Genomic DNA, 18,663 nt, shown 5'->3' on the forward strand with positions numbered 1-18,663 from the left:
TCGCACCAGCGGTTTCAGGCCACCCTATAGGTGTTCGATCAAACGTGTGACCGAACATTGCAGCCGCAGTGCTAATCTTTAGGCTACGTGGGACGAACGAGAGACGCAAAGATCTAGGAGCTATTTTTTTTCCCCCGGAGTGATCAAGGTCGCCGATGTCCCCTCGAGTGGAACCAATATGCCTCCTTCGCATATGATTAGTAGTGCATGCATTCCGGAATATAATACAACTCGCTCGACCTGATGAATCGTATCGGTGACCTTGATCACGTTCGGACGCAAAAACCATAACGCCCCGAATAGATCCATGCTGCTTCCACGTTGCCTTCGTGATGCGTTCGGACGACTGGATTTTGCGAGACGAACCTTACGGATGTTCGAGGGACTGTCGAGCAGAAAATTGAAAGCGAAAGTGAAAAGCCGCCGTTAACCCTAGAACGAGACCCGTCGAAATGGCGGGTTCCGAAGTTCTTCATCCGAGGTAATTAAACATTCGGCTCTGCTACTTTTGCGAATTCCGGACGTTCCTTTAGCGTACTTAGCCGTGTCTTTGTACTTAAGAAAGCCCAAAGCTGTCGAGCGTGCAAATAAATTCAATTCTATATGGACACAATGGAAAAGGTATCACAACGTAACGAAAATATTTTACATCAGATTAGACGTCCGCATTCTGGAGCCGAAATAGCTTGAAGCGCAAAGGGTTCGACATATTTTTGGAGGCATCAGCTATTCGTTTAATTGCCAGCAATTGAATGATTAATCGTCGATTTTGATAATGTGAATGAAAATAGCCACCGGTGTCGCAGGTGTAACACCACTTCTAGTCAGAAGACACCTTTTGAAATTTTAGATGGTAATTCATTTGGACTGCAAAGATGCCTTAAAGAAAAATTATTCAATAAATCTATTCATACATAGTATGCTCGGTAACTGGTGTTAAATAGCGATCAGAAACTGTGATTTCCCGTGAAGATCCGCTGTCTAATAACGATCGGATGACTGTTGTTTCTAATGAGCTGCCTTATAGGTTGTCCGTCGGTGTTCCGATCAGTTTTAACGGTTCAGGTTCCCGATAATCGTGATCGTCGCTGTCTTTTGAAATGCTTTCGAGCAGTTACGATCCCGATCCGAACACCGAGAGGCCTGCGTCTTTCCCCCCTTCTCACGAAGTCTCGCTCTCCCTCCCTCTCTCGCTCGCTCGCGCGCGTTTTCTCGTTCCGTCTCTGTCGCGCTCATTCACGAACAGGCTCACGTGCGCGTGTGTATACGTCCTATACATATGTAAGTCACGTCGGTACCAGGTTATCGAACACGCGCTCTGACGTCACAAAGGTACATCGCTCGCATCGCCGAGCAAAGTAAATCATCCCGTTTCGTCACCCGCGCAGCCTGAATACGCCGGTGTCTCGATAGGGAAGGATATAAAAAAAAATATAATAAATAAAAAACAAAATACAAGAAGCCGCCGCTAGAATAAAGGAAATAAAACCGAAGACGCTCGGACACTCGGACACCGCAACACAGTGAGCGAACAACGCGGTAAAAATATTGTTTAAACAGGGCTATTTATAGGGCGAGCGTGCCTCGTTTCGGCTCCTGAACAGTAGTCGGTCTTCTTGAAAATTAATTGCTTGAAAATAAAAAATGTCTATTAACAAACTGTTTTACGTTTCAAAGAACACAATGATCGGTCTATTATTCTAAATGTGTAGCTCCGTTTCCTCGTATAAAACGTTTAGAGAATAGTGTATTAATAATAACAACGCTCAAGATGGCTACTGAGTGTGTAGCTTGGTTTATTTGTACTGTCAGTGGAATGTGAAACGACAACAGTCTAATTAAATAATCATTTATATTAGGAACTGTTATGTTCATCGATTCGTGTCGATGTTTTGTTAATGGCATTGTAATTCCCGCACTTGCAAGTAATAATGTTATCAAATAAAGAATCTAAGCTGACGACTGCGCGTACAAAGAATAGTCAAAGATGTATTGCACCGCAGTCGCATAATCGTTAACCGATTTGTTTCTCTTCCCAGATTGACATGCAGTCCGCGAGATTTCCATAATTCCGCGTAATACATAATTGCGTATATAGTATCAGATAATTTATGAAAATTAAATGGATGCTAGTTATAAATGCAATAACGGATTGATCAGAAGGACAACTGAATAATTTTGCCTGGCGAGCCTCCATTTCTTAGAAAAGCGAGCTTCTCTTTCTGTTAAGAAATATGAAGAATTCCAAGTTCGAATTCACGCTTGCTAATATACACATTCTTATACTGCTAGCCAATTTTTTATCGGTTGCCACAATAATACTCGTATTAATATAAACACAATATGTATGTATACATATAGTATTCACATGAAGTACGTAAAATACGAATCAACGTAAAAGTGGCGCAAGAAAAGCGAATTCGTAGCCTGCGTTCTAACGAGCAGAATCTAGTGTCTGTAAATAAACAAAAGGTACGACTGTTATTAATAACGAGATGAAAAAGAGGAGAGCCTTGAATGAGCAAGAACGTGTTAATGATTACGTTCTTTTCAATACCAGATATGTTTATCGTTTCAACTAAATATCTCCATTTATAAAATTCGAAACGTTCTCTCTCCTCGTTCCCCTGTATAACAATATCACACTTTCGAAAATTACTTGCGAACTACGGATTGGATACATTTATTTGACAAATAAATAGCAACTGAATCGAATTTGCAATTGATGGAGACAATTTTTATTTTACATAAAAATCCGCTGTCTAATAACGTGTTAATCATCTTCGTAACATATTAATATTTCACCGTCGCGTCAATATGCCGCCAAGGGACAGATTAAATTGGAAAAAACGAGGGATGGACGAGGGTTAAAAAATAGCAAAAATAAAACAGCAAGCGGACTGCGAGCGCCAGGCAGGACGTTTTCTTGTAAACACGTTTCTTTATGCATACTTCGGAACCGAGGAAGCGAAACTTTGAACTCATTTTTCCCAGAAACGGAGACCAAGGCAGCAAGAGGACGCCATTAGGGCTTTTCGGTACTGGGTATGATACGAGATTTAGATACAGTCCTCCTCTCCACCCCCCTCACCCCTCTGACTATAGTATGCGCGGCACGCGGCCATTCGACGAACGTTCGTCCGCCGATCAACTTTCGAGCTTTCGGAGAGGTTACGTACGTACGCTCGCGAAGCCGCGTGCGTTCTCGAGCCGAGCCGAGCCGATCGGCCGTGTTATTATTCCAACGAGTCATAAAGCATCCATATTTAGCCTTTGTACACACGTACACGCGCGCCGTCGTGTACCACCGCGATGTAATCGTGTGTGAAACACGTTAACCCTATCCTTGCCGTCTTCCAATGTACCGGAATAAAGGGTTTTTCGGTCCCTTCGACATATTTACCGCGAAGGCAGAGTCTTCTGTCCTTAACCCGTTCTCCAGGGACGAGTTAACTCGACGCGAGAGCCGCAGTGTCTCAGGTCCTTTCAACAAACGCCATAATCGTTCTCTGCGCTGACTGTACTCGTTTGTTAACCCTTAGCACTCGAATGTGACTCAGAGTTACCATTAAAAATTGCTATAAAATTATTCAAAATATTGTTTGCATTATTAAATATGTCGGTATCTAATCAATTACTAAATATTTACATATTGTATGCGGTATTATATCAATTTCGTATCCATAAAATGAAAGAGAGTGGAATTATTCTAGGTCGGAAGAAATGTTTAATTTTCGAGTTAAAATAGCTCCGAGTGCAAAGGGTTAAGATTACAACGACTCTGGTTGAGGAGACTATCGGATCTTCCCATTAGTCGTGCTATTTTTCGTTGCTATTCGTGTATGTAAACATCCGGGTCCTGTTCGGGCTGTGTTCTTGTAGAAAATGGTCCCTAGGTCCTCAGAAATCTTCTGACGAGTCTAGATGTCTAAGTCAGTGTCTAAGTAGTCCAAGTTAGTGTCTACTAACTTAGTTGGAATCACTTAACAAGAGATTTTCAGTCGAAAAGGCCTGGGAAAATGAGTGCTAACAAAATTGGTTCAACGTATGAATTGGAAAAGGACACAATGCAGTCGAATGAAAAGAAAATACGTGTTCTATCAAAATTATTTCCAACAAACATTTCAGATCTCTTCGAGACCGACGTCGATCCTCCGACTAAACAATCTAAATAGCTACATCCCGTTTTCCGAAAGGAGCCGCCTGAAATATCCCCGCGTTCATAATAGCTATCCATTCCGCGCCAATCTAAAATAATAAAATTGCGGTCGACAGCTATTATAACTATGAGCGTATTTCAGGTGTCCTCTTTCGAAACACAGGCCATAATAATTGAAACCAGCTGCGAGAAAATTAGTATTTAAATAGGGCGCGATTAAGATCGTAATTAAAAGCCCGCCAATTCGTGGCGGACCGTAAATTAGATATCTGCCCTGGATCGAAAGGGTTAACCCTTTCAGAACGAATGTCGCCATATTGATCACAAACTCTCGCGTATCTACCGTCGTAAACGATTCAGCCGTTCGAGTAACAAAACATCGGTACACACTCGTTTCCTAGCAAGTCCTCGACGAACAGTATGTTACTAGAAAAATCCCAAAGGGAGATCACACTCTCGCGTTCCAAATATCGATAAATCGTCGACACTTCCGATGTATCTTCGTTTTCCTCGTGTCCAATCGACAATGTAGTTGACAACCGCGAAGCTGCGCGTGCAATGACGAGTTAACTCGTCGCTTAACGGTTTCCCGGTCAACAGGTTCGACGAGACGTTCGTATTCTCCGAGAGTCGACTCTCGTTCTCCAGCGTCCGGTAAGAATCGTTGCCGATCGATTGTCGATTCGATACACGCGCCCTCCGCTCAGAACCGAGCGTCGACAGTGTTGATCCTCGCGCGACGCGATCGAGGGTCGAGATCGTGACGCGGTCAACGGTAAAGGAACAAGAAAGCGATCGAGACCGATGAATCGACGTACCTTTGCTCCATCGTCCTCTTCATCTTCCTCGGGATTGTAAGCCTCCGTGAAGACACTTTTCCTCCTCGTTTGGAACCTTCCAATCGGCGGTTCTGTAACGATAGAAACAACCTTGATAATTCGCACGAAAACGATCGGTCGCGTTCTGTGTCGGATAATCGAGCGATCTAACTTTAAAAGAAAAAGAAAAACACGGGCTCTGTATCGCTAAATAAATCGGAGCGGGTTTTGCCGTGTGGATCGCGACGTATCGGGATCGAAAGCCATCTCCCTGTCGAGATCGTAACCGAAGAAAGAGAAACAAAAATAAGTGAAATCGTACCGATATCCATTGGTGGCCACGCACGAAAATTTTTCAGCGGAAAACCGCGTTCGGTACGGGACGACACCGGTCGGGTTACACAAAGCGGACTGGCGCCTCCGAGAGAGGTGTACGGATTTCTAAATCGAAACGGTACCGCGAACGGCGCGCTTCGGACTAACTGACGTGAGAGCGGCCAGGTTATACGTATCGGTCGGTTGCGGGACGTCTACTGGACGCGATGGGAAGTTGCATCCCGAATGAACATTTTCTTCGCCCGCTCACCTTCATCGACGGTCTCGTCCGGCGTAGACGTGCAGGTCTGCGCAGTGGGATAGATTAACTGAGTCTGTCGTGTCTCTCGTAACTGCGTGAAAAAGCCCACGGCATAGTCGACAATGTCCACTGGTTGTTCGAACAGGTAGCTGATCGTGAACTCGATCAGAATGTCCCGGAACTCGTCCGACACCGCGAAATTGTCGGCGTTTCGTTGATAGCTCATCTTGTCCGCCTTTTCTCTCTGTCTTCGTGTGTGTGTGTGTGTGTGTGTCGCACCCCGAGAAAACGAAACCGAATGCACACGCTACAATGGCATACGCCGGTAACGGGCTGGCCGAACGACGAGTCCCACCAAGCTGGTCCCCGTTATCACTGCGCGACAAATGTTAACGCGACAGCTCTTTTTTTCTCTCTCTCTCTCTCTCTCTTTCTTGTTCTCACACTCTCTCTCTATACATATATATGTGTGTGACTCTTGTCAGAAAAACGAGCACGAATATTCCTACTATCGCACGTACTACTCTGCTCTAGCGAGGCCAGGAGAACGTAAGCCCCACGCGTTCCGCCCACTTTCGCGCTGGGCCACACTATCGTCGCAGCTCTCGAACGCTATCCGGTCTCGCTGAACCGCCTTCGCCCCTTTCGTCACCAACTTTCAACGATTTTTTTTGCTATCCGACACTACATAAAGCTGCGCGCAACATACGTCGGGCCAAACCGAGGGATGCGACTCGGTCGCAAAGATGGCGACGATTTTCACGGCGCGGGTCTTGACATTAGGCAGACGGATCCCGCTCTGGACATTTAACTCGCTATCTCCAGGCAAATTGAGCATCATCGACGGCCCCGAACATATAGATCGTAGACCAATAGTGAACACTGCGGGATAGACGCATCCGCTTTGTTGCACTCGCGTTATCGCGTTGATATGCACGGTCACGCTCGGCCAATGGTACTCTCGTATTTTACTGCAATCTTTCCGATGCCGTCCCTCTTATTGGTTCGGAAACGTTTCTATGGCAACAAGCACTGCGTAACTTATCTTACGAATCTATTCGTTTGGAATACGTGTAGTATTTCTGCGAATCGAGCAGCACACTTTTCTACATAGCAAACGAAGTATAACAATTGCAAATAATATTTGAAAAGTCTCCAACTCGATCCTTAAGGCTACTTCTCATTTGCACTGTGCCCGGCACTCTGTCGGTGTTCTCAGAAATCAATTTCGAGAGATTTTAAAATTGGAGGCAGTTCTATGTAGAATTATATACTCATGGATTTAGTAAATCACAACACGTGCACAACACAGGTACTCGATTACTGTAATCGATCTATTAACAATAAAATATGAAATGATTTCTGATCTGCAAGCTTCACGGTCATCTAATTAGTTGTTGCGAGTACCTGTCAGCAGAATCTCAATTTGACTTTATCTTACGGCATCCGTGTACGAAAAATAACGAGGGCAGAGATTTCAGGTTATCCCAGTGTAAACAAAGATTTAAAATAACTTATCGAATATGGCGGGAAAAGAGCAGTTCGATGAATTTTTGGGTGGATCTGAAAAATTGCCGAACGAGGTTCACGTTCTGAAGCTGGTTTCTTCGAGGGCTAGCGAAATTGCTGCGATGACACATTCTATAGGTGGGTCACGTGGTATTTTGTTTTCGACAGTGTTTGAATTGCGTTCTTATTGTTTTCGAATTTTATTACAGAAAATAATCAACAAACGAAACTCGTCTTTCAAAAACTGCCTGTGTACATGCGCAGACGTGTGATGTCGCACAATGCGAAGCGATTACCGCGCCGATTGCGGGAAGCGCATTTGAATCAAATGACGAAATCCGGTTTGCCGCCAAAAACCAAAAGGCCGTCTCGCAGGTATCGCAGGCGACCGCGTAATTTGCTTTCGGAGTACAATCGGAGACAACGGAACAAAATTTGGCTGGAGACCCACATCTGGCACGCGAAACGCTTTCACATGGTGGAAAAATGGGGCTACAGGATCGCGAGCCACGCGAACGACAGATGCTTCAAGGCGAATTATCGCGCCGTTGCGAAACATTGTCTGATGCAGGATATCTCGTACTACACGTGTGTTGAAATACGCGGGCCTGAGGAAATTCTGAAAGAGACCTTAAAGAACCATTGTAATCCGTGCGAGTTAACGTTCGCTGCAAAAGTCTTTATTTCCGGTACTCGGGAAGGCACTCTAATGTTTTTTAAACGAAATGGCTACCCCCAATTTCCTATTGGTCACGTCCACTTTCTGTGGCGACCGAGTAGCAATTCCAATTCGAAAACGATCTGGATTTGGGTACACCCATCGTTTTTCGATGACTTTTTAAATCAAATCATATCCAGTTTCAATTTTAAAGTGGATGACGTAGAGCCTACAAATAGTCAAGCTATGAAATTCAGTTCGTACAAAAATGATAAAAATTGTAAAATGATTGTGCACAAAAATACGTTGAACCGATTTCGCTTTTTCGGCCCGTTGACGTTAAGAGTATTAACGGAGACGTTGCGGTTGCCTAATGTCAATGAAAAATTTTGTTCTGCGAGTACGATCGAAGTTGAAGAAAATAGAATGGAGTATGAGGAGCATAGTCAAGATAATAAATTATGGCATAAAGAGTATTATAGTAGCGAGGAACATTTAGAAACCTTGAAACTTCAAAAACAGTTGTGGGAACTGTTAAGAACACTGAAATCGTCTAGTCAACTGCCACCGAATATTGTTCTTGGATTTACAGTTTTGGATCCGAGATTTTACCTGCCTGAGAAAAGAAGAAAACCACTGTCTAATGTCTCGAAAATGACGGAATTAATGCCAGTGCCACCCACAAATGCTAATTCCACTCCAATATGGGATGAAGAAGTACGGCGGAAAGTTACTAAAACATGCGTAACAATTGGCACCATTAACAAGCTTAGGAGCAAATGTTTAGTCCCTGGTGTGAGCAACGACAAACATTTTAATGAGGAAATTATGGCCAAAATACCAATACTTTTAATTCAAAAACCAGGAGTTGGTAATACAGGTATATTCATCATCAGATATTATAGATTATAGAAGGTTCTCAGATAAATGATCTAACTGATATAATTGCGTTCACAGGTTTAAGTTCTGCCATAGACATAGTTTTACCAGCAGGTTGGGCAATGCCATTCTGGCTGGCTTGCATATTCCGTTGTGTAAGGGTAGGTGCACTCAGGGAATCGAAATCTATCGCGTTCGAGTATGAAAATGTAAAATCGCCGGACACCAATGATCCAGACACGCCTGCTTATGCGAGGGAAGCATCGAGCACTAAAGAAGAATTAATAGACAAATATTTGCGCTACCCACCAAACAGACGCGTGAATTTTACAAAGCTCCGAATTGTTACCCCTTTCTATTGCGAATGGAGAACTTTAATGAAAGAATGGACGAGTGTCGAAGACTTCTTCGTATTACGAGATCGTAAACTATTGCAATTGTTACAAGATAATTTAGCCGCTGAAGAAAATAACAGAAGCAAACGGAATAAATTGCAGAGAACCAAATCAAGTCCCGATTTCGAAAATTCCTTTGCAAATAGAAATTGTTTAATCCGCGTCAAAGTTTCCCTGTTGAAGAAGGGATGTCCTAAAAGATTCGCGATAATATGTATGCCGACAGCTGAAGATATAAAGAAGTATAGAAATGATAGAAATTGGTCAGGACCAGTGGAAAAGCTGTATCCTGATCCAAACGAAACTACTAGGAAAAGTCTAAGGAAAAACCATTTAGCGCTTTTGAAACGTTTAAAAAAGCAGAGGATACGTCATAGAAAAGCATTAGGCGATAAACTGAGGCAAATGTTGAACAATGATTTGCAAATCTTAAATTACGAAAGCAGGAGAAAGAATTTATTAGAAGCAAGTCGTGAGGCTGTCAAAAACCAATCTGAAAAAATGTCGCAGCTGTATCTTCCAGATTATGATGTTGTAAGATGTTCCTGTGATAGAGAGGTCATGGGATATGTAACAACAGGTGATTTTTCTTTTGCACAGGCAAAAGGCATAGGTTTAGGATATACAACGTTGAATTCACTACTCGAACTGATGAATAAAAAATATCCCTTTGTCCTGGTTAGAAATACACAAACGAGACAGTATAGAATCGCTAAATTGGAGGTAATCATTTAGCGAATAAGAATAATGCTTTTTTCTATTTTTTCATGTTTTCATAAATAGCACTTTGTTGTATACAGCGATTTATAATTGAACTGTGATTGTTAAATATACATGTACCGTTGACATATTTAGTAATATATTTTCTTTAATCATTGCCATTATCAGATATTATTTAATATATAAATAAACCCTATATAAGAAAAAAACCGTATCAATCGAAGTAATCGATATGATAAGGCTTGGTAAATGTTGTGAAACCGCAGCATGACGAAGGATAAAAGCCGGTGCACGGTGCATTATACTTATGCACCGTGAGCCGGTGATTGCAAACATATACATATGTATCAATGTATACATATAAATTGGAGAATTGCGGCTGAATCGTTCATTAGTACTTCGGAGTAGGTTAGAGGACGAAGTATCACAGCTAAAATACGATCAATCCTCTTATTTCGGAATAAATTTATAACAAACGTAGAAATGACGCGTGTAGCTGTTGTAAGTATATATATTAAGAATTTAAACTTTTGTAATCATTGACTCATTAAATTAAATATTCAGGTAACCGGTGGGAATAAAGGGATTGGTTATTCCATTGTGAAGGGACTTTGCAAACAATTCGATGGAATTGTTTATTTAACAGCCCGGGATGTCACTCGTGGACAAAACGCAGTAAAAGAATTGGAAAAAGAGGGTTTGAAACCAAAGTTTCATCAGCTAGACATTACTGACGAAAACAGTATCAGTAGTTTCCGTGATTATTTGCAAAAGACGCATGAAGGACTCGATATCTTAGTAAATAATGCTGCTATTGCATTCAAGGTGATCGAAGGCAAATATTTTCCATAGAATATTTCGTGGAAATATTTTATCTATATAACATATTTTTGAATATACAGGTAGCTGCAACAGAACCATTTGCCGTGCAAGCCCAAGAAACCTTGAAAGTGAATTACTTTAGTTTAAGGAAAGTATGTGACATACTTTATCCATTATTGAGACCTCATGCACGTGTGGTGCATGTTTCAAGTTCTGCTGGCCGTTTGTCATTGATTCCTAGTGAATCGTTGAAGAAACGCTTGTCCAATCCAAATCTTACAGAAGAAGAATTGGACAGCATTATGCGTGACTTTGTAAAGTAAGTTGAGTTATTCCAGGTGCGAATACACCAGCAAGTAACTAGTGGCTTATGTACTTACAATTAGTAACATAATTACTAGACTACGGAAGTTTATGCAATTTTTAAGGAGGAACTAAATAAAATATTATTTTCAGCGGTAATAGCCCCTTTGTAGATCTGAAATATATCAAAATTTTACTAAATTCTGTCAAAGGATATGTTCTGGCATTTTTTGAACATTTTCAGTAGCCATAAATGGATAAAGATCTGCAGTCTAATGATTACTTTCGCATAACATTACTACTACTAATTTTTAGAGCTGCAGAGGCAGGTGATTATTTGGAAAAGGGTTGGCCCAACTCCACGTACGTCGTCAGCAAAGTTGGAGTGTGTGCTCTAGCCAGGATCCATCAAGCTATGTTTGATTCTGATTCAAGAGAGGATCTTGCTGTGAATGCTGTGCACCCTGGTTATGTTGACACTGATATGTCCAGCCACAAAGGAAATTTGAAACCTGACGAGGGTGCTATAGGTCCCATCTATTCTGCATTGTTACCAGAAAACACAGACATCAAGGGCAAATACATCTGGTTCGATAAATCACTGGTAGAATGGACAAAGGACGCGTAAAACCACAATCGTAATTTTTCGTTTGAAATGAGAGGTACCACATGTATTATATATATGTAACACAATGCAACATATTTTGTACACAATAAAAAATTATGTATTTTGGTATAATATGTAAATTCAATTTACATAGTGTTTTCTTATTTATTTTCGTAATAAATAAATCAATGATTTCTTTAAACCTAAGGACTCCATGAGCTATCTAGCTTGAACTGCTGCCTCTTTGCGAGCAGCATCTTGCAGTAACTGGGTGTCCACTTCGTCTCCTGGTAATTGTACATAACGTACCACTGATCCACGAATGAAACAGTTTTTTACTGACAACTGAAAGAAAATATTTTGCGTTGCAATGGATGTTTTAATTGCGTTTTAACAATTGTAAGAGTTACAAACCATGTGAGGATATTTATCCGGATCAGTCACGCTTATATCGGTTAGTTTTATGTTCAGGTACTGATCAACGGAGTGTAGAGTGCCGCAAATGCTATAACACAAACATTTAAATTAGTTTCATGAAGAATACTTCTGGAGGTACATATGGGATCTTTATTATTTTATGAATTACCTGAGATCATTTTTTAATTCAACGACAACGTCCTTGCCGACGAGGGATTTAAAAAACGAGTAGAACAACTGCAAAAAATATTTCGAGGTTACTTAATCTATTAAGAAAACAAAGATTAACCCGCCAAAACGGTAAAAAGTAAATTCACCATTGTTCAATGAAAGCGTTCAATATCTATGGATATCCTCCGATCGTATTATTTAAACAACATAATGCGTATAGGAATCTACGCAAAAAGTCACTGTAACGATTTGTTTGTAAATGTCACTTGATGTCACTGCGGCACGGCTGGGCACGGCGCACGTTGCCGAATAAGTTTGTCAACCAATGAATGTTCTCGATTGTTCTGTATAACTTCGACTTAGAAATTATTTCATTTATGTACAATGTACACAATAAAACGCTGTACGATTATGGACAAAATTACGAACAACAATAATACGCATTGAAAACCGCTCTATAAAACATTTCTTTTGTTGCTTCCGTTGATTGGATGCGTCCACCGGTTCTTGCAACGCCACCAATCGTTCTTTGCAGTCTTTGCACGTTCACGAACGCTGAAAATCCCCGTTACCGTCTACTTGTTCGAGATACAGTAAAGAGCAGTAGACATCATTCGATCTTTACTCTCATTGGTCAGTAACTTGTTATTGCGGCGGTGCTGCTTCGAAACCGGTGACAAGGAATCAAAATTATCATCTTTATCCAATCTTGGTCTTTATTCTTGTCTAAGGATCGAATTGGTGGGGGTAAAAACGCGACGTTATAGAGACTATCTCGCTTAGCCGATAAGGAGCATCGTGCCATCAAGGTTGGCTTTTCAATAAACTTTTGTTAAAAGCTATTTTCGCGTGCGATCGATCTTGTACGGATTTGTAACAGTAACAACAAGAAGTTCGTTGAATTATTTACGGAATGAAGCAGCTCGCTGCTTGTACAGGAAGATCGCCGCTTCGCGGTTGGTAACAGAAGGGCGTTGACATTTAATCAGAAAGGCGAAACGAGAAGATACGTTTGTGACATTAATTCGCCAGTAGCAACCCGATCGGACTCGCCGTTGCACTCGGTCTCCTATGTATTAATCGGGAAACATGTCAATTAATTTAACGAAAAATAAAGACGCCTTGGTGGCCGCCTGGCACAGCGTAGTCGACGATAAATCGTCTACTGACTGGTAGGCTTGCATCTATCATCCTTCACTCATATATTCTCTCGTTCCCGGCTGTGCACTAACATCACGCAACGTACGCGTTTGTTCAGTTAAATCCCCGAAGTAAATAGCATCTCTATATTTAGACGCCACACTTTTTACCGTATAGCTCTTCTATAAATACCGCTAGGCGCAAAATTATCACCTACTGTCATAAAGCTCATGTTTTCTAGGTTTCCGTGTACACAATGAGTTATTGTACAGTTTAGCCGGAATAAAGAATGAATGTTACTTTTTCGATCAATCGGAACGTTACGTTTTTCAATTTGTTTCTATGAACTTTATAAACAATTGATGATTATCGGCTGCTTTCTACCATTATGGTTGCATTTTGTTTCCTTCTGCTTTTGTTTCTTAAATGTAATGTTAATGCAAATCTTAAACAGGGCTGTATTTGGATATGAAGGACAAACTAACAATTTAAAGGTTGTCGGAACCGGGAGTAGTGGATTGGAGGAGATGATTGACCATTTAAACAGTAGTCATATCATGTATGCCTTTTGTCGAGTGATAGACACTAAGACAAGCCTGCCAAAATGTCTGTTGATCAATTGGGTAAGGATCCGATAGTACTGAGCTGTATATGTTTACAGTAGGACTCTTACCGTTACTTAGATCCAGAGGTATCTAAATTATTGAAAAGCCTATTAAGAGGCTTATAGATAAAGCATTCATTTGAAACCTGGATACTTAGGTATTTAGATTCAAATTTAGATACATTATATCAAATTCGGATTAAGATCTTGAGTACATGTGTATCGAGTTCATGGTGTATATTCGAACTTGGATCTTTGAATTACAACTCTATTTGTTTCAGCAAGGGGAAGGTGCTCCCATAGTGAGAAAGGGAACATGTGCAAATCATATTAGAGATGTAGAAAAATTACTGAAAGGTGCTCATATAACAATTACAGCTCGTTCTGAGGACGATGTGGAAGTAGACTCTATTATGGAGAAACTGGCCAGAGCAACTGCATCCGCGTATAAATTTAATGAGCCCAGAGGGGAAAACGAAGGGAACGCAGGGCCAGTTGGTACCACATATCGAAGGTGTGACTCGCATTGTTTTTATAAAGTCACGAGTTATTTATCTATATGAGAATGATGCATTTTACAGAGTAATCCCCGAGCAAGAGATTAATGCGATCGAGCGCGATCAATTCTGGCAGAAAGAAGAATTGGAGGAAAAGAAGAGATTGGAGCAGGAACGTATCAAGTCTGAGAAAGAACGTTTGCGGCTTGAAGAGGAAGTTAGGAAGAGGGAGGAGAAGGAAGCGATGCTTAGAGAACAGCAGGTAAGCATTGGGTAAACCTGCAGAACAGCTACCTACCCTCCGATTTCGATGGTTTTTCAAAATGTTGATATATCTAACTCTTGTCGTGTGCGAGAACCCGAATCGGCTAACGCGGTTTCAATGTTTTCACAGGTCACTGCGAAAGAGAACTCAATAGCGCGACAGAAGTTGGCAGAACAACGGGCGGAGGAAGCGTATAACAAGTGCAATCGAGTAGCGCCGAGTCAGTACTATAATAGCGAGGTCGACGACCAGCATAAATCGCGAAGCGAAGAGCTGCGGCTGCAAAGGAGTAAAGAGACACAAGAATTAATTGCTCAAAGAACGATAAACGCGCGAGCTGTATTCGAGCAGAACTCGGCCGCCGGTCAGATGAAATCTACCTCGGTGCAACAACAATATGTACAAAAGAATAGTCACGTGGAGGCGGCTAAGAAGGCGCTAGAAGAGAGTCAGCAGAAGGAGATACCTCACGCTAGTGCACAGGAAGAAATAAAGACTGAAGTAAACAAAACAAATGACACGGAGGAAACAGTTGCGGAGGATTCTGCTGCAAGCATACAGGAAACGCCAACGGAAACGCAGCCTGTAGCATCCGAAACGAGCGAGCCGCAAGAAGAGGTCGAACAGCCATCAGCGACGAAAGAGGCGGTCACCGAAGAGAACGAGTTGTACAGTCAGATAGACAACCAGTACATGTATTTCGATATCAACAATGAAGGAATGATAGCGAGGGCCTTGTACGACTATCAAGCAGTCGACGGTACGGAGATCACTTTCGATCCCGGTGATATTATCACGCACATAGAGACCATCGATGAAGGATGGTGGCAGGGTCTCGGGCCTGGTGGAATCTTCGGGCTCTTTCCTGCGAATTACGTCGAAGTTATCAAATACGACGAACCACGATAAGGAACAGCTTGCGAACATAGAATATCTTTTCTTTCGTTCGAAAATGAAACAGTACTTGCTTTTTTGCATACAAAATGTGATTCAGATACTAATTTTTTTTTTAGTAACTTCGTACTTTCTTTCTGATAAGTGAATTTTGAGGACACAGGTACATCGGTACTCTAAAAGATAAGCGAATAGCACGTACACGTTTACAATGAGAGAACAGTAATTATGTTTTAAGTATTTGATGCACGCTCATTAACGCAGGAATTTCGTATTTCTAACGATAATTGCAGAAACAAGATTTTAAACTTTGATAGTCTTACAATGCCAATACATATACAAATGGCGAAGTACGTCTTCCCATGTTTACCGTCACGTCGAAAATTGAATTAGCCGTAAACGAAATATATGTCTTTATAACATCCTCTGTCGGAGACCGACGCAATGGTAAAAAATAGTATATTTAATGAATTAGCGGACACCCTTTAAATACATTTACAAAGTACATATTTAGGAACATGTTTAATTCTCTAAATAAATACTTAAATTTGTTATAGTAATCCCTGTGTGGTGTTCTAGCTTCAGTTTGATCCTTTAATTTATTTGATTTTATACTTTGGTGCTGGAATATATGTATTAACGAACGATCTCAGTTTGGTTGTATTAAACTTACTTTACTATGCGATATAGAAATTTTTACAGGTAAGTGATCGTACTGAAATAAAATAGAATAACAATATTAACGTTGTACAAATAAAATAAGTGAAATCATCTGCGGTAATTTTGATTTTGATTGCCACCACCGCTGCCTCCCGCGTGACTTAAAAATGCCAGATGGCCTTTTGGACATTTGTTGGCGTAGTGACCTTTCGTTCCGCATTTGTAACAGGTCACCTCTTCCAAGGGTTTTTGTGGTCCTCGTGGCGGTGGTCCATTGTGCATGTTCATATGATGTGTCGCATGGGAATTGCCTTCTATTTCTTGTCTGACTTGAGCTTCTCTTACATCCGGTGGCATTTTGTTACAGTAGATAGCTTTGTGGCCACCCTCCCCGCAGAAGTGGCATGTAATCATTACTTTCTTTCCTTCTTTTGGCTGCATGTCTTGCACAGCTGGCAATTCAAATCTTGGACTAAAAGTATCAGAAAGCAATGCATGAGTTTTGAGCCGATGAAGCTAGACAATAAGCTATGCAGGAAGATGATGAACTTACTGCATGAATTTACAGTTTGGTCCGTCGGGACAGAAGCCAGCTAAGTAAGCCATACAAAGGACTCGTCTCACATGTCTGTGTCTACATAATGGCCCGTGCCTACAGAATCCACGATCGTACCACGGACAATCTCTGACTTTAGTCTCTGGGTCGATGTGCAAGAATGGACATTCCTTATTGTGACAGGCATCTAGCAATTCATAAATGATTTAAACACACCTATACTGGGGAAACTTAACACTGTCAGAGAAAGGAAAGCATTTGGTATCTCTCAAAGATACGGCTGTTGGAAGATTGTAGGTATCCTTGGAAATATAATAATGAATGGCATAATACACTTACTAAACCTAGAATAGAAGTAACATTCTGGCATTTTCGTCATGTCATATTCGTGTAAAAATTCACACTGATCGCCCTTTTTACAGAGTCCTCTTAACCAATGTTTACAAACGATCGTGCGGTCTCCTCGGACGTGCCTAAACGGGCAAGAAGCTCCTTTAATGCATGTGCCTCTGGGATAAAATTGACATACCGCAGCGGTGGATTCTATAAATGATAGTAAGATAACAATTAATAGATAAATCGAAGGTACGACAACCAAGCACCGTAGGCGTGAAATTAAAAAAGATCGAGGAAATTGTTAAGAATTCGGAACGTGACAAAGTGAAATTTATTGAATTTTATTCGATTGTACATGGAAATTTGACAAGTTTAGCGTGTTCCTGTTACATTCGTTCCGTTTGTGTTTCCCGTTGTATAACCTAAAGGGAGAGTTCGCTTTATAACAATTACGTACTGTCCATTCCAGTAAATGGTAAAGGAAGTGCCCCATATTGTTCGTCGAGAGCAACTTCTATGTCGAAGCGCATGTGATCCACATTCGCGACAATGCACTCCATTATTATTTCAAATTTTGCAACAATCACAGTCAAGTTTACTCGTCCGCCGCCTACACATCAACTAAACACTTGTTCGTTCGCTGCCAAAGCGATCCACACTGAAATTTTTATTTCTCGATACGACTAGACATCTCTCGTTTATTTCCATCGACTCTACATTCAGAAATATGATTTATTTACACTGTTTATTGGTTAAATGAAACAATCAGAACTTCAACTTTTCGTACACATTCTTCTTCACGTGTGCTGATAATACTGCGGGCGTTATTGTAGCTTATTGGCAGACAACATTTTTCAAGCGCCATCTTCTGGTGGAGCTAGAAAATACGAAAACACATTTGAATATCCTGGTAACCGCTCGACCTCTATATTTAAAATAAAAAAAAAACAAGTAACGGATTACCGTTGATTACCGTAAATATTGTTGATTTTGGTTTTTTAGAAAATAGTCTGTCAACGGGTACAGAAACTCTATACAAAACTATTTAGCGGTGAGAGGCACAAACTAAACCAAGTTTGAATTGAAAGGATGAAAATATAACTCATGAATCTGGGCATATTAGTGAGAATCGAGTATCCTGTATATTCAAAACGACCATGCACAAAAATTACTCTGACGTGCTTTAAAAGTTAGTCTGTATCTCGGCTAGTATTAACCAATTGTTAGTAAATAATTACGTGGTAATATCGTCAAGGGGTGCTCAACAACATCGTTGGCAAAACGAAGTCTTATAATGTTTAAACAAGTAGAGATAATAAATTGATCAATTCCATATGCTCGATATAATTACGCTTGATAACAATCACAAGTTAAAAGTTAAACTATATCTCGTGTATTGGCCATTTTTTCTAAAAAATTTAATGGTAGATATAGTCAAGGCTCGGGGTTGGTTGTCGACATATTATTGGCAAAAGAAATTGATATAAATTTATCATATAAATAATAAATTTATTAAAAAATAATATATTATTAAAAAATAATAAATAATAGATATAATAAATTTATCAATAATTACTATGAAACCCTAGATTTAATGTTTTGAGGTTGCAAGTACACTATGCGAGTAATTAAAAGTTAAAATTGGCGCTCCTCCAAGTCAAGACAAATGACAGAAT

The 18,663-nt window shown here is 40.7% G+C and overlaps 6 protein-coding genes across 8 annotated transcripts in view; 3 read left to right on the forward strand and 3 right to left on the reverse strand.

The window, feature by feature from the left end:
• Pka-r2 (cAMP-dependent protein kinase type II regulatory subunit) overlaps nt 1–6,405 on the reverse strand; it is a 38,145-nt gene extending 31,740 nt beyond the window's left edge. The window contains exons 1-2 of one of the 2 annotated variants that reach the window (XM_076425525.1): nt 5,564–6,405; nt 4,978–5,069 (exon numbers count right to left, since the gene is read on the reverse strand). In XM_076425525.1, coding sequence (XP_076281640.1) covers nt 4,978–5,069; nt 5,564–5,780 — 309 coding nt within the window. In that variant the 5' untranslated portion in view covers nt 5,781–6,405. Of the gene's footprint in view, nt 1–4,977; nt 5,070–5,299; nt 5,513–5,563 lie in introns of those variants that run through there. The other variant, XM_076425526.1, reaches the window with a different exon arrangement.
• Nucleotides 6,406–6,666: 261 nt separating this feature from the next.
• On the forward strand, nt 6,667–9,877 carry Pop1 (POP1 ribonuclease P/MRP subunit). The gene is made up of 3 exons (XM_076425494.1): nt 6,667–7,201; nt 7,273–8,601; nt 8,679–9,877. Exons 1-3 carry the CDS (start codon nt 7,078–7,080, stop codon nt 9,728–9,730), a joined length of 2,505 nt encoding a protein of 834 aa, XP_076281609.1. The 5' UTR covers nt 6,667–7,077; the 3' UTR covers nt 9,731–9,877.
• Nucleotides 9,878–10,043: 166 nt separating this feature from the next.
• Nucleotides 10,044–11,592, forward strand: LOC143209625 (carbonyl reductase [NADPH] 1). Its single transcript, XM_076425545.1, has 4 exons — nt 10,044–10,216; nt 10,280–10,540; nt 10,618–10,856; nt 11,156–11,592. The coding sequence occupies exons 1-4, from the start codon at nt 10,199–10,201 to the stop codon at nt 11,466–11,468; spliced, it is 831 nt and encodes a 276-aa protein (XP_076281660.1). The 5' UTR covers nt 10,044–10,198; the 3' UTR covers nt 11,469–11,592.
• Nucleotides 11,541–12,550, reverse strand: LOC143209632 (U6 snRNA-associated Sm-like protein LSm2). The gene is made up of 4 exons (XM_076425556.1): nt 12,182–12,550; nt 12,034–12,101; nt 11,862–11,952; nt 11,541–11,792 (listed from the first exon to the last, which is right to left on the reverse strand). Exons 1-4 carry the CDS (start codon nt 12,182–12,184, stop codon nt 11,667–11,669), a joined length of 288 nt encoding a protein of 95 aa, XP_076281671.1. The 5' UTR covers nt 12,185–12,550; the 3' UTR covers nt 11,541–11,666.
• Nucleotides 12,551–12,802: 252 nt separating this feature from the next.
• On the forward strand, nt 12,803–16,104 carry Abp1 (Actin binding protein 1). 2 transcript variants are annotated; one of them, XM_076425514.1, is made up of 5 exons: nt 12,803–13,207; nt 13,630–13,798; nt 14,061–14,293; nt 14,361–14,538; nt 14,671–16,104. In XM_076425514.1, exons 1-5 carry the CDS (start codon nt 13,125–13,127, stop codon nt 15,448–15,450), a joined length of 1,443 nt encoding a protein of 480 aa, XP_076281629.1. In that variant the 5' UTR covers nt 12,803–13,124; the 3' UTR covers nt 15,451–16,104. The 2 variants fall into 2 exon arrangements, with proteins under 2 accessions (XP_076281629.1, XP_076281630.1); XM_076425515.1 differs by having other exon boundaries at nt 13,670–13,798.
• Clp (cleavage and polyadenylation specificity factor subunit 4) lies at nt 16,016–17,827 on the reverse strand. The gene is made up of 4 exons (XM_076425544.1): nt 17,445–17,827; nt 16,991–17,194; nt 16,649–16,838; nt 16,016–16,567 (listed from the first exon to the last, which is right to left on the reverse strand). The coding sequence occupies exons 1-4, from the start codon at nt 17,545–17,547 to the stop codon at nt 16,204–16,206; spliced, it is 861 nt and encodes a 286-aa protein (XP_076281659.1). The 5' UTR covers nt 17,548–17,827; the 3' UTR covers nt 16,016–16,203.
• Between the last annotated feature and the right edge of the window lie 836 nt (nt 17,828–18,663).

This window comes from Lasioglossum baleicum, chromosome 6 (genome assembly GCF_051020765.1).
Source record: "Lasioglossum baleicum chromosome 6, iyLasBale1, whole genome shotgun sequence".
Taxonomy (NCBI): Eukaryota; Metazoa; Arthropoda; class Insecta; order Hymenoptera; family Halictidae; genus Lasioglossum; species Lasioglossum baleicum.

Coding starts and splice junctions, on each gene's coding strand:
- LOC143209632 (XM_076425556.1), bottom strand. Junction 11,953..12,033: donor GAATTAAAAAATGATCTCAG/GTAATTCATAAA, acceptor TTTGTGTTATAG/CATTTGCGGCACTCTACACT. Junction 11,793..11,861: donor CGGATAAATATCCTCACATG/GTTTGTAACTCT, acceptor ATTTTCTTTCAG/TTGTCAGTAAAAAACTGTTT.
- Clp (XM_076425544.1), bottom strand. CDS start 17,547: ATGGAGTGCATTGTCGCGAATGTGGATCACATGCGCTTCGACATAGAA. Junction 16,839..16,990: donor TTACTTCTATTCTAGGTTTA/GTAAGTGTATTA, acceptor ATGAATTGCTAG/ATGCCTGTCACAATAAGGAA. Junction 16,568..16,648: donor CCAAACTGTAAATTCATGCA/GTAAGTTCATCA, acceptor TGATACTTTTAG/TCCAAGATTTGAATTGCCAG.
- LOC143209625 (XM_076425545.1), top strand. Junction 10,541..10,617: donor ATGCTGCTATTGCATTCAAG/GTGATCGAAGGC, acceptor TTGAATATACAG/GTAGCTGCAACAGAACCATT. Junction 10,857..11,155: donor ATTATGCGTGACTTTGTAAA/GTAAGTTGAGTT, acceptor ACTAATTTTTAG/AGCTGCAGAGGCAGGTGATT.
- Pop1 (XM_076425494.1), top strand. CDS start 7,078: ATGGCGGGAAAAGAGCAGTTCGATGAATTTTTGGGTGGATCTGAAAAA. Junction 7,202..7,272: donor TGCGATGACACATTCTATAG/GTGGGTCACGTG, acceptor ATTTTATTACAG/AAAATAATCAACAAACGAAA. Junction 8,602..8,678: donor ACCAGGAGTTGGTAATACAG/GTATATTCATCA, acceptor TTGCGTTCACAG/GTTTAAGTTCTGCCATAGAC.
- Abp1 (XM_076425514.1), top strand. CDS start 13,125: ATGTCAATTAATTTAACGAAAAATAAAGACGCCTTGGTGGCCGCCTGG. Junction 14,294..14,360: donor GTTGGTACCACATATCGAAG/GTGTGACTCGCA, acceptor TGCATTTTACAG/AGTAATCCCCGAGCAAGAGA. Junction 14,539..14,670: donor CGATGCTTAGAGAACAGCAG/GTAAGCATTGGG, acceptor ATGTTTTCACAG/GTCACTGCGAAAGAGAACTC.